The 13134-nt window shown below is 49.3% G+C and overlaps 1 protein-coding gene across 10 annotated transcripts in view; it reads left to right on the top strand.

The window, feature by feature from the left end:
• SPTAN1 (spectrin alpha, non-erythrocytic 1) overlaps positions 1–13134 on the top strand; it is a 79617-nt gene that overhangs the window by 23669 nt on the left and 42814 nt on the right. For all 10 annotated transcript variants that reach the window (XM_066256033.1, XM_066256032.1, XM_066256035.1 and 7 more), the window contains 13 exons: positions 579–719; positions 1050–1196; positions 2594–2727; positions 2876–3020; positions 3098–3252; positions 4277–4412; positions 5795–5896; positions 7839–7976; positions 9235–9345; positions 9905–9982; positions 10119–10274; positions 10488–10692; positions 11573–11754. In XM_066256033.1, coding sequence (XP_066112130.1) covers positions 579–719; positions 1050–1196; positions 2594–2727; positions 2876–3020; positions 3098–3252; positions 4277–4412; positions 5795–5896; positions 7839–7976; positions 9235–9345; positions 9905–9982; positions 10119–10274; positions 10488–10692; positions 11573–11754 — 1830 coding nt within the window. The remainder of the gene's footprint in view (positions 1–578; positions 720–1049; positions 1197–2593; positions 2728–2875; positions 3021–3097; positions 3253–4276; positions 4413–5794; positions 5897–7838; positions 7977–9234; positions 9346–9904; positions 9983–10118; positions 10275–10487; positions 10693–11572; positions 11755–13134) is intronic.

Raw genomic sequence — 13134 nt, 5'->3', positions numbered from 1 at the left:
TTTAATAATTAATATTCCCTCGAAGTATGCTGGAATAAATATATTTATGAAAGGTATTTTAAGACCCACCAAACCACTATGAGAAGTGTATACTTTTTCCTGTTCTCAGATAAATTTATAGCTTTCTGCCTGACTGGTGGTGGCCCAGTGGATAGAGCATCAGACTGGGATGCTGAGGCCCCAGGTTCGAGACCCTGAGGGCGCCTTCTTGAGCGCGGGCTCATCCAGCTTGAGTGCAGGATCACTGGCTTGAGCATGGGATCACAGTCATGACCCCATGCACTGGCTTGAAACCCAAGGTTGCTGGCGTGACCCCCAAGGTCACTGGCTTGAGCAAGGGGTTACTGGCTCAGCTGGAGCCGCCTGGTCAAGGCATGTATGGGAAGCATTCAGTGAACAGCTACAAATGCCACCAACTGTGGGTTGATGCTTCTCATCTTCTCCTTTTCTGTCTTCCTCTCGGCTTGTGGGTTATCCTTTTAAAAGCCTTGTTCAGAGCTCTGTGGGACATCTGAACCCGGAAGAGCCAGGCCCTGTAGAAACGGTGGTAAAGTGTAGGGCTGCATTTTCGCCTCCAGACCCGCCTCCTGGAGCTGCACCGCCAGTGGGAATTGCTGCTGGAGAAGATGCGGGAGAAAGGAGTGAAACTTCTGCAGGCCCAGAAGCTGGTGCAGTACTTGCGTGAGTGTGAGGACGTGATGGACTGGATCAATGACAAGGTATGCTTCAAGAGGAAGGGCTTGCAGGAAGGAAGGGAGGAGACTCCCCGATCTGCGTTCGAGGGCCAGGGTTAGTGGCGGTGGGACGGCTTATCTCCTGCTGCCCTCCGGTGGGTTCTGGGCTGCAACTGAAACTTGGAGTCTCTGGGACCCACGTGCTATCAGCTCAAAGTCCTACCCAGGAGGGGAACTGAAGTCCCAAACCGTACAGAAAACTGCCCCCACTGCTACTAACACGGCCCATTCCCAGCGTGCCTGTTTCATCAGTTCCGAGGCTGTTGTTACCAAGTGTTGGTCAGTGACTCCGATCTGTTCATGGTCCCTGAATAGGAAGCCATTGTGACTTCTGAGGAGCTCGGCCAGGACCTAGAGCATGTGGAGGTTTTACAGAAGAAGTTTGAAGAGTTTCAGACAGATATGGCTGCCCATGAAGAAAGAGTTAATGAAGTGAATCAGTTTGCTGCCAAACTCATTCAGGTAAATAGAGTGCTGCTCACGCATCCTGTATAAACTGTCCGGTGTGTTCAGAATATTTCTGAGTGAGCGAGCTCTGGTGGATGTGTCTAATAAGTTTTGTTCAGATCTAAGTGAGGCAGCGATACCGACTTCTCCTAACTCAGAGACTGATTTTCAACTTCTGGCCGTGGGCAGGAAGGGCAGAGTTCATCTGATCTGTTTCCTCCACCCACGTTCAAAACGGGCTTGGAAAGCTTTTATTGGGCTGCTGAGACTGGGCATCAGGGTTTCTCAGGCGAGGGTGTGGCGGGGTGTGCTTCCTGAATTGGCAGGTGTCCACCGATGCCTGGACTTTTCCTGGGCTTCCTTACAAGCCTGGGACCTTTCAGTGAGTGGGCTTTTTCTGGCCGCTGCGGCGCCACTGGACAGGAGTGGACACCCTCCCTTCTGTCTGTGTGCGGTCCTGTAAGCTGCTCGCTGACTCTCACTTCTCACCACCGGGGCCAGATGTGCGAAAGACATCAAGCACTAGGAGCTAGACAATTTTCCTTTTAGAAAATTTGATTTGGGGGGTACAAATTTTAATGTCCGCATCTGTGTCAGGGCTGGTACTTGCTCCCTTTCTAATCGGCGACAAAGCAAATGGAGAGCCAGCATTCCTAGAAACACCCTCCAGGGCTGTGCTCAGAGGAGCAGTCAGGCCGAGCCCCGGGGCTTGCAGACAGACCCAGAACCCTGAGATACTTCTCATTGTTTGGCATGTTATATTTATTAAAACTAAACCAGCCTGACCTGTGGTGGTGCAGTGGATAAAAGCGTCAACCTGGAACACTGAGGTCGCCGGTTCAAAACCCTGGGCTTGCCCGGTCAAGGCACATATGGGAGTTGAAGCTTACTGCTCCTCCCCCCTTTTCTCTCTCTCTCTCTTCCCCCCCAAAAATGAATAAATAAAAAAAAATAATTAAAAAACAAAACAAAACTAAGCCAAAAAAAAAACAACCCACCACACATGGTTGGTGGGGAAGGATAATTTTAGAGAAATATCTCCAGTTTAAAGTCAGGAATAAACTCTGAAAGCCGTGTTTACGGGCAGGAATGCCGACAGCCCCATGAATGCTTGGCATGGCACGTTTGACCAGGCGGGCAGGGACGGCGCAGTGAGGAAGGTACCCACAAGGCTGGTGCTGAGGCACATACTGCTTCCTAGTCTGCACCGGCGCCAAGGCATAGAGAGGCCCCCTCCTATAGAAGGGGAAATAGCAGCTCTGTTTGAACAGGCTTCACTGCATTCCGCACAGAAACCACTGTTTCTTCAGAATGATGGTTTGATGCTGATTCCTCGGGGCTGCCCCCAGGGGACTAGTTGGGGCACCCGGGGCAGCAGGCCACGGCTCTTCCTTGCCCTCCTCCTTGTTCAGGAGCAGCACCCGGAGGAGGAGCTGATCAAGACCAGGCAGGATGAGGTGAACGCAGCCTGGCAGCGGCTAAAGGGCCTGGCTCTGCAGAGACAGGGGAAGCTCTTCGGGGCAGCCGAGGTCCAGCGCTTCAACAGGTACCCCGCGGAAGAGGTTTCAGGGGGCAGGCCTTAACTGGGAGGAGTCAGGCGTATGCATGTGCTGACTGGGTGCTGGCCCAGTGCGGTGTTTCCGGTTCTAGACAGGCTTCTTGCCCCTGGGTTCACTGGCGCCTCTATTCCACAGGGACGTGGATGAGACTATCAGCTGGATTAAGGAAAAGGAGCAGTTAATGGCCTCTGATGATTTTGGCCGAGACCTGGCCAGTGTCCAGGCCCTGCTTCGGAAGCATGAGGGTTTGGAGCGAGATCTGGCCGCACTGGAGGACAAGGTGAGCTTTGAAGGCAGCTGATCCGAGTAGGAAGTCGCCAGGGGTCGGGAGGGCAGTCTGACGGAGAGTCTCTCTAGGTCAAAGCCCTGTGTGCCGAGGCTGACCGCCTGCAGCAGACCCACCCACTGAGTGCCACACAGATTCAAGTGAAGCGCGAGGAGCTGATCACAAACTGGGAGCAGATCCGCACCTTGGCAGCCGAGAGACACGCGCGGCTCAATGACTCGTACAGGTACAAAGAGCCTCCCAGCGCTCCGTGGCCCGCATCGTGGGGCTTGTTTTAGGGAAGAGAAAGAGGCATGGTTCAGGAGCAGGTCCGTGTGCTGAGGGAGCTTCCGGGTGCCCTGCAGCTTTCCTCTGCTAAGAAAATGCAGATCACTTTTTCCTGCCTGCATTGAGTTTGTTTGGAGACCGGCAGCTTTATCAGAAAGAGAGTACACATTCATAACCCCATAAGTATCTTTCTTCCATTTTTTTTTTTTTTTTTTTTCATTTTTCTGAAGCTGGAAACAGGGAAAGACAGTCAGACAGACTTCCGCATGCGCCCGACCGGGATCCACCCGGCACGCCCACCATGGGGCGACGCTCTGCCCACCAGGGGGCGATGCTCTGCCCATCCTGGGCGTCGCCATGTTGCGACCAGAGCCACTCTAGCACCTGGGGCAGCGGCCAAGGAGCCATCCCCAGTGCCCGGGCCATCTTTGCTCCAATGGAGCCTTGGCTGCGGGAGGGGAAGAGAGAGACAGAGAGGAAAGCGCGGCGGAGGGGTGGAGAAGCAAATGGGCGCTTCTCCTGTGTGCCCTGGCCGGGAATCGAACCCGGGTCCTCCGCACGCTAGGCCGACGCTGTACCGCTGAGCCAACCGGCCAGGGCTCTTCCATTTTTTTTTATCACTGTGTTATGACCAGTCATCTTTAGCAATGTGAACACTGTATGCATTACCCTGTTAAAATTGAGTAAATCAAGGGTTGGAAAGGGAAGGAATGCTTCTGACTTACTAATCAGGGGTTGAACTTGGAAATGACAAAGAAATTGAAAATAAGGTATAAGATGGGGAGTTACAGTGATGGACTGCTTAAATTTTAAACGATTGTCTTTAGCCTCCTCTTGCTTTCCTTAGGATGGAAAGAATCCCTGTTTCCTAGGACTGGGGTTTGCATGGTTTGTTAGACTTGAGAACGTGGAATTCAGAGCTCTGTTTTCCATCCTGGAACTCTGCTGGGAACATCTAAGGGCTTCTCCTTGGTTTTCTCTAGGCTTCAGCGCTTCCTTGCGGACTTTCGGGACCTCACCAGCTGGGTGACGGAGATGAAAGCCCTCATCAACGCAGATGAACTCGCTAATGACGTGGCTGGAGCCGAAGCCCTTCTGGATAGGCATCAGGAGCACAAGGTGAGGCCTCAGGATCTTCCATAAGTAAAGATTCGGCATATAATGCATTGTTGTTGCACTTAGAGGGAGGGGCTCAAACTTTGTTCATGGGTACCTCCCCTACCAGGTACCAAAGTCATGGCAAACAAATCCATTTGGCACAAGAAAGACAAATAAACCAGTGAGACAGAAGATAGAACTCAGACCCTGTGAATGTGGCAACTTACAGTTTGACGGAGGTGGCGTGAAGTGCCAGTGGGAAAAGGACTGTTTTTGTCTTTTGTTTCGTTTTTTGTATTTTTCTGACATGAGAAGCAGGAAAGCAGAGAGACAGATTCCCACATGCACCTGACCGAATCCACCCGGCATGCCCACCAGGGGGCGGTGCTCTGCCCATGTGGGGTGTTGCTCTTTTGCGGTAGGAGCCATTCTAGCACCTGAGGCAGAGGCCATGGAGCCATTCTCAGCGCCCGGGCAAACTTTGCTCCAATGGAGCCTTGGCTGCAGGGAGGGTGAGGAGAGAAGAAAGAGATAGAGAGGAAGGAAAGGGGAAGAGTGGAGAAGCAGATGGGCACTACTGTGTGCCCTAGCCGGGAATTGAACCCAGGACTTCCACACACCAGGCTGACACTCTACTATTGAGCTAGCTGGCCAGAACCTTTGTGTGTGTGTGTGTGTGTGTGTGTGTGTGTGTGTGTGTGTGGCAGAGACAGAGAGAGTCAAAGAGAGGGACAGATAAGGACAGACAGACAGGAAGGGAGAGAGATGAAAAACATCAATTCTTCCTTGTGGCTTTTTAGTTGTTCATTGATTGCTTTCTCATTTGTGCCTTAACCGTGGGCCTGCAGCACACTGAGTAACCCCTTGCTCAAGCCAGTGATCTTGGGCTCAAGCTGGTGAGCTTTGCTCAAACCAGATGAGTCTGCACTCAAGTTGGTGACCTTGGGTCCTTTGCATCCCAGTCTGACACTCTATCCACTGCGCCACCGCCTGGTCAGGCCAGGACCTTTTGTTTTGTTTTTTGTTTTTAATTTTTCCATTGATTTGAGAGAGAGTCATCAACTCTTTGTTCCACTTAGTTCCACTTAGTTTCCTTTAGTTGTGCATTCACTGATTGATTCTTCTACGTGCCCTGAGTGGGAGTCGAACCTGAGACCTTGGTGAACCAGGATGACATTTTAGGCACTGAGCTACCTGGCCAGGGCCAGAAAAGGAATTCTTAATAAGGGGTGCTCTAATTTTTGACAGCTGCCTGGACTGGTATTCTGACACTTGGCCTTATCTTTGATCGTCTTCCTCATTCTAGATGTGATACTCTGATTTGTAATGATTATTAGAAATTCAACAACTTATTTTTGTTTTGCAAGATCTGGGCATAAACTGAGCCTTTTTTTTTCCTGTAGGGTGAAATTGATGCTCATGAAGACAGCTTTAAATCTGCAGATGAATCTGGACAGGCCCTCCTTGCTGCTGGTCATTATGCCTCAGATGAAGTGAGGGAGAAGGTAAGAGAGGAGAGAAGGTGCTTTTACTAAATACAGGAAAGCTGTTACCCATCTTTACGTACCAGACGTGGCGTTCACCGTGGGGCATGAGAAAACTTAGGGATTCACTTGGAAGTTAAGGAGCAACTTTTCCGTTTAAAAAGATGTGTATGCAACACGCTGAAAGAAAGTTTCACTTATTTGGGAAATATGTCACGTATTTCCTACTTAAAGGAGACTTCACAGAAAATTGAGCCCTGCATTTGTAGTTGGAGCCAAGAGGAAACAAATGGTTTTCAAATTAATAGGTAGATTTAACTTCAAAGTATCTTTGGGTGTCAAGTTGCTTGAGGAACTTTAGATACTGGTAACTTTTAAATATTATATGTAGAGGAGATAGTTCAAAGACACTTTGTTGTCATGAACTGTGGAGCCTAAAATTTACACCTAGGGAATTCATGAATTTTATGGAGTCCCCATGCAATTGACATTTCTCAACTGGGAGTCCCTACTCCATTTATACTGCCCCATTTTTATTTTTTGAGCTTTTATTTTTATTTTATTATTATTTTTTTTTGTATTTTTCTGAAGCTGGAAACAGGGAGGTAGTCAGACAGATTCCCGCATGCGTCCGACCTGGATCCACCCGGCACGCCCACCAGGGGGCAATGCTCTGCCCATCTGGGGGCGTCGCTCTGCCGCAATCAGAGCCATTCTAGCGCCAGAGGCAGAGGCCACAGAGCCATCCTCAGCGCCTGGGCAAACTTTGCTCCAGTGGAGCCTTGGCTGTGGGAGGGGAAGAGAGAGAGAGAGAGAGAGAGAGAGAGAGAGAGAGAGAGAGAGGAAGGAGAGGGGGAGGGGTGGAGAAGCAGATGGGCGCCTCTCTTGTGTGCCCTGGCCGGAAATCGAACCCGGGACTCCTACACGCCAGGCCAATGCTCTACCACTGAGCCACCTGGCCATTGCGAGCTTTTATTTTTAAAGAGTATGAGTCTTAACTTCCTGTTTCTTCTGTCTAGGAATTTCCTTAACCTTTTTACTGGGAAATGATTTGTGATAGTGTGACAATAAATTAATTGTAGATGAATTAAAACAGGGCCATCCCCTTATATTTAGCATAAACATACAAGCTACTCAGGATTCGGGTGCTTTCTTTTTTTTTTTTTTTAATTCTTTTTTTTATTTTATTTATTTTATTTTTTTATTTTTTTAAATTTATTCATTTTAGAGAGGAGAGGGAGAGACAGAGAGAGAGAGAGGAGAGACAGAGAGAGAAGGGGGGAGGAGCTGGAAGCATCAACTCCCATATGTGCCTTGACCAGGCAAGCCCAGGGTTTCGAACTGGCGACCTCAGCATTTCCAGGTCGACGCTTTATCCACTGCACCACCACAGGTCAGACTCGGGTGCTTTTTTACGACTTGGCCGGCACGCACACACGGATGTGCCTCTTCCCCTTTTGCAAATCAGAAGACGGTTCTGGGGATGGGCATGTGGATTAAAAACTCCAGGGCCACCTCTGTTCGAGCTTCAGGACTGACCTGTGCGCCCCCCGGGACTGATCTGTGCACCTCAGGACTAAGCTGTGCCACCCTGGGACTGACCTGTGCCCCCCAGAACTGAGCTGTGTGCCCCCTGGGATTGACTTGTGCCACCCCGGGACTGACCTGTGCCCCCCCGGAACTGACCTGTGCCCCAGAACTGAGCTCTGTGCCCCCCTGGAACTGACCTGTGCCACCTAGGACTGAGCTGTGCACCCCAGAACTGAGTTCTGTGCCCCCCGGGACTGACCTGTGCCCCCTAGGACTGAGCCATGAGCCCCAGAACTGAGTTCTGTGCCCCCCGGGACTGACCTGTGCCCCCCTGGAACTGACCTGTGCCCCCTAGGACTGACCTGTGCCCCCCAGGACTGAGCTGTGCGCCCCCAGGACTGACCTGTGTCCCTGCCATTTGCTCTCCTCCCAGCTGACTGTCCTCTCGGAGGAGCGAGCCGCCCTGCTAGAGCTGTGGGAGCTGCGCAGGCAGCAATACGAGCAGTGCATGGATCTACAGCTCTTCTACCGCGACACCGAGCAGGTGGACAACTGGATGAGCAAGCAGGAGGTGAGTGTGAGCTTGGAGACTGGGCTGATTCAGGAAGCAGGACGCCCTTCTTCCTTCTTGGTTTACTTCTCAGATAGCTGTTTTGTTTTGTTTTGTTTGCTTGTTTTATGGTTTAAGTATTAATAGCTTATTATCATTACAAATTAGGGGGCCAAGACCTTTGCTAAATGCTTTCTGTGAATGATTGTGTTATTTTTCTCCCCGTCCCCCTCCCCCTTCTCCGTTCCCCTCCCCCCTCCTACCTCAGATGGTTAGCTTATTTTGCATAGGAAATTATTAGCATTTCAGATCCAGACACAGTGACGACGGGAGGCTGAACCAGCCTCTGTCTCCTCAGGCTCTCAGAAAAGGCCTCAATTTTTCAGACAGCTGTGATGTTGTGAATGTTTTTTGTTTGTTTTTGTATTTTTCTGAAGTGAGAAGCAGGGAGGCAGTCAGACAGACTCTCGCATATGCCTGACCGGGATCCACCCGGCACACCCACCAGGGGGCAATGCTCTGCCCATCTTGGACGTTGCTCTGTTGCAACAAGAGCCATTCTAGTGCCTGAGGCGGAGGCCATGGAGCCATCCTCAGCGCCCGGGCCAACTCTACTCCAGTGGAGCCTTGGCTGCAAGAGGGGAAGAGAGAGATAGAAAAGAAGGAGATGGGAGAGGGAGGAGAAGCAGATGAGTGCTTCCCCTGTGTGCCCTGACCGGGAATCGAACCTGGGACTTCCACATGCCGTTGACGCTCTACCACTGAGCCAACTGGCCAGGGCCATGAATGTTTTTATTAAGGAGGAGATTTTTTTTTCTTAAAATGCACTGTGCATCAGCTAAAACCAATAGAAACAACAAAAGCTATTTGAAGAAAGTATCCGTAGAATGTGGAACAAGGAGGGTTTCATGCTGTCGTTGTATCAACTAAAAGGGCTCGCAGCTTTCCAGAGAAGATCTCAGAAGTTTAGCCACGGAGTTGCCTTTCTTCTATTTGTATTTTTTTTAAAGATTTTATTTATTTATTTTAGGGGGGAGAGATAGTAAGAGAGGGGGAGGGGTTGAGAAGCAGAAAGCATCAATTCCCATATGTGCCTTGACCAGGCGAGCCCCGGGCTTTGAACTAGTAACCTCAGTGTTCCAGGTTGATGCTTTATCCACTGCGCCACCACTGGTCAGGCTCCTTCTATTTGTGTTTTGGCCAGTGTTCTTTGCTTTCCGGCCTTTCTGAGACGAACAGGACAGGGTGCTATTCTGAATACTTTGTGTGCTGTTGGCAGGCTTTCCTGTTGAACGAAGACTTGGGGGACTCCTTGGACAGCGTGGAAGCCCTTCTCAAGAAGCACGAGGACTTTGAGAAATCCCTCAGCGCCCAGGAGGAAAAGATCACAGTAAGGCCCCTTCCTGTTGTCAGTGTCGTCACACGGTCCTTGAGCTAAGCCCGGAGTCCCGTCTTCTTCTGAACAGACTTGGGGAGGGGTCTGTGTGAACACCCCTGTGGGTGCTGAAAGTCCCAGGGTGCTGGCGCACCATCCCTGAGGGGACAGCACTTTATAGAGCGAAAGCGTTTTCCTGACGTAAGCCTGCGAGCTGAGACTTACCTTTTACTATCAGCAGTTAAGAAGTAATAGAGAGGAATAAAAGAACATGCGAGCATCTTTCCCCTTAGCAGCAGATTGTAGGAAGACTTTAAGCTGCACCTGTCACTGGCTGGACCCACTGCAGCTGGCATCTCCAGCCCCGCGTGGAGCCAGCAGGACTTGGTGACAGCTGACTGATAACATCAGGCAACAACTCAGAGGTTTAGGGGTAAATATTGTCTGAAAACTGTGACCTTTGAAGGTTTAGGGTATTCCATGACCTGTTCAACCATTACTTTTACTTTTCTCTGGAGGCCAAGCTGTGGGACACTTCCCATACCAGCGAAGAACTCTTCTCCTTCCTTCCTAGGCGCTAGATGAATTTGCAACCAAGCTGATTCAGAACAACCACTATGCCATGGAAGACGTGGCTACTCGCCGAGATGCCGTAAGTTCCGGTAGTTTGGGTGCCTTCCTTTCCCTGCACAGATGTCCCTTCTCAGACAGATGTTGCAGTGTAGCTCTCGTGCTAGAACTCTCCGAGGCACTAGGAACTGGAGATTCACAGGACCCTTGTCTTCCAGCTGTTGAGCCGCCGCAATGCCCTGCACGAGAGAGCCATGTATCGCCGGGCCCAGTTGGCGGACTCCTTCCACTTGCAACAGTTTTTCCGTGATTCTGATGAACTCAAGAGTTGGGTCAACGAGAAGATGAAAACTGCCACAGATGAAGCCTATAAAGTAATGTACTGTTGGCATTGCCGTGGAACACTTGGTTCATGAGCTGAACACAGCTCCACAAATAAATTGTAGCTTAAAAAAAGAAACAGAATTCTAAAACCCACCCTACTTAATGTAAGCTGACCATTTTAGCCATCCCCTTATAAAGATGACTAAAGCTAATGCAAAGTCATGTACTCAGCTTTAAGATAGAGCCCGTTCTTTTATTGGCAGGACCCATCCAACCTACAGGGAAAAGTCCAGAAGCATCAGGCTTTTGAGGCTGAGCTCTCAGCAAACCAGAGCCGTATCGATGCCCTGGAGAAAGCAGGGCAGAAGCTGATTGACGTCAACCACTACGCCAAGGAAGAAGTGGCGGCGCGAATGAACGAGGTCATCAGTTTGTGGAAAAAACTTCTAGAGGCCACAGAGCTGAAAGGTAAGAGAACATGACTTGCTGGATTGCTACAGGGATGTTCAGGGAGTTGACGTTCAGGTCCTTTCTCTTTGGTGAAGTGTCTCGATGTAAACCACGCGGGAAAGTGGGGTGGACGTCCTGGGTGTTAGGGCTCATTTCCATTTGGGAGTTACTGCCTTGGGCTAGTGGCACTTTGCTCATTGGTAAATGTATATGCGGGTGGTGGGGTACCTGAGTGGGAAGGGGGTGGTTTGGGCAACCAGCCCTGACTGAACTGGACCTAATCACTAAAAGTCAAAAAAGTTCAGCTGTGAGCCAAGGGCGTTTAATAATTTTCAGTCCTAATAAAGCTCAAGGGCCCTTATCTTGTGAGGGTTAGAATACATTATTTTTAAAGATTTTATTTCTTGATTATTAGACAGAGAGAGAGGCGGGGGTGGGGTGGAGAAGCAGGAAGCACCAACTGTGCTTCTCACATATGCCTTGACCGGGCAAGCCCAGGGTTTCAAACAGTGACCTTGGCGTTCCAGGTTGACGCTTTATCCACCACTGCGCCACCACAGGTCAGGCTAGAATGCTTTCTAGACAACTTTCAAGTCAGTATCTGCAGAGGTGGCAGTTTGTTTTCTTCATGTTTGTGTTGGAGGTGGAGCAGTAACTGCAGTCTGAGGTGTGGTCCTTCCGTGCCCTCATCTGTGAGCACTACAGGGTGGGCAAGAGTCGGTTTCATTACCTGCCGCCATTACCTAAAAGACAAATCATACAAATAATTAACATAATTCTTAATAAATGTTAACAGGAGAATAAACTATCTTGCATATTCACAACTGTAAGCCTGATTTTGCACACCCGTATTGGTAGAAGGTAGTGTTCAATAGAAAACCTGTTTGTCTCTGACTAGGAATAAAGCTCCGTGAGGCCAACCAGCAGCAGCAGTTTAACCGCAACGTAGAGGATATTGAGCTGTGGTTATATGAAGTGGAAGGCCACTTGGCTTCTGACGATTACGGCAAAGATCTTACAAATGTCCAGAACCTACAGAAGAAGCATGCCCTGCTGGAGGCTGATGTGGCCGCTCACCAGGTGGGGTGCGAAGGGCACTGATGGGCCAGGGTGTTAAGGGCCAGGAGGAGTGAGGGACCGCAGGTAATTCAGGACCAGGCTGGTTGGAGGAGGGCGAAATGTGATTTTTTTGCCTGACCAGGCAGTGGCACAGAGGATAGAGCGTCGGACTGGATGCGGAGGATCCAGGTTCGAGACACTGAGGTCGCCAGCTTGAGCGCAGGCTCATCTGGTTTGAGCAAAGTTTACCAGCTTGGACCCAAAGGTTGCTGGCTTGAGCAAGGGGTTACTTGGTCTGCTGTAGCCCCACGGTCAAGGCACATATGAAAAAACAATTAATGAACAACTAAGGTGTTGCAACAAAAAAACTAATGATTGATGCTTCTCATCTCTCTCCATTCCTGTCTGTCCCTATCTATCCCTCTCTCTGACTCTCTCTGTGTAAAAAAAAAAAAAAAGATTTTTTTTTTAATGTTTCTTTATTGATTTTAGAGAGGAAGGGGGAGAGAGGGAGAGAGAGAAAGAGAGAGACAAAAACATCAATCTGTTTCTATATCTGTCCTGACCAGGGATCAATCCGGCAGCCTCTGTACTTCAGGACAAAACCTGAGTTAATCAAGCTATCAGGGCAGAGCAAATATGTTGATTTTAAAATATATATATATATGTAGATATATTTTAAATTGACTTGAGAAAGAAAGAAGAACATTGATTTGTTGTTCCACTTATTCATTCATTGGTTGAATCTTATGTGTACCTTGACTGGGGATCAAACCTTCAACCTTGGCATATCAGGATGATGCTCTAACCCAGTGGTCCCCAACCACCGGGCCGCGGTCCGGTCCCGGTCCGTGGGCCATTTGGTACAGGTCCACAGAGAAAGAATAAATAACTTACATTATTTCTGTTTTATTTATATTTAAGTTTGAACGATGTTTTATTTTTAAAAAATGACCAGATTCCCTCTGTTACAAATCCATCTAAGACTCACTCTTGACGCTTATCTCAGTCACGTGATACATTGCCATGAAAATTAAACCCATAAACTAGCAAAATGAGTGAAAAACAAAATTCCATCGAAAGTTTTTTTGCAAAGTGAAAAAGGGCCAGTGAGGAGACAGAAGAAGAACCTATGACCTCGAAGAAAAAGGCTTCATTTAACAGACAATACCAGGAGTCCTACTTGAAGTATGGATTTATCGCAACTGGTGATTATTGCGCACCAAGGCCACTCTGCATAATATGTGGCGACCGGCTAAGTAGTGAGGCAATGAAGCCTTCAGAACTGCTTCGCCACTTGGAGACCAAGCACCCTACTTTAAAAGACAAGTCTGAGTATTTCGAAAGAAAAAAGCATGAACAAGAAGGACAGAAACAATTCCCGGTGGCCACTACATCAAT

This window comes from Saccopteryx bilineata, chromosome 2, assembly GCF_036850765.1.
Source record: "Saccopteryx bilineata isolate mSacBil1 chromosome 2, mSacBil1_pri_phased_curated, whole genome shotgun sequence".
Taxonomy (NCBI): domain Eukaryota; kingdom Metazoa; phylum Chordata; class Mammalia; order Chiroptera; family Emballonuridae; genus Saccopteryx; species Saccopteryx bilineata.
The sequence above is the reverse complement of the archived record's forward strand: the minus strand, read 5'-3'. Positions and strand labels throughout refer to the sequence as shown.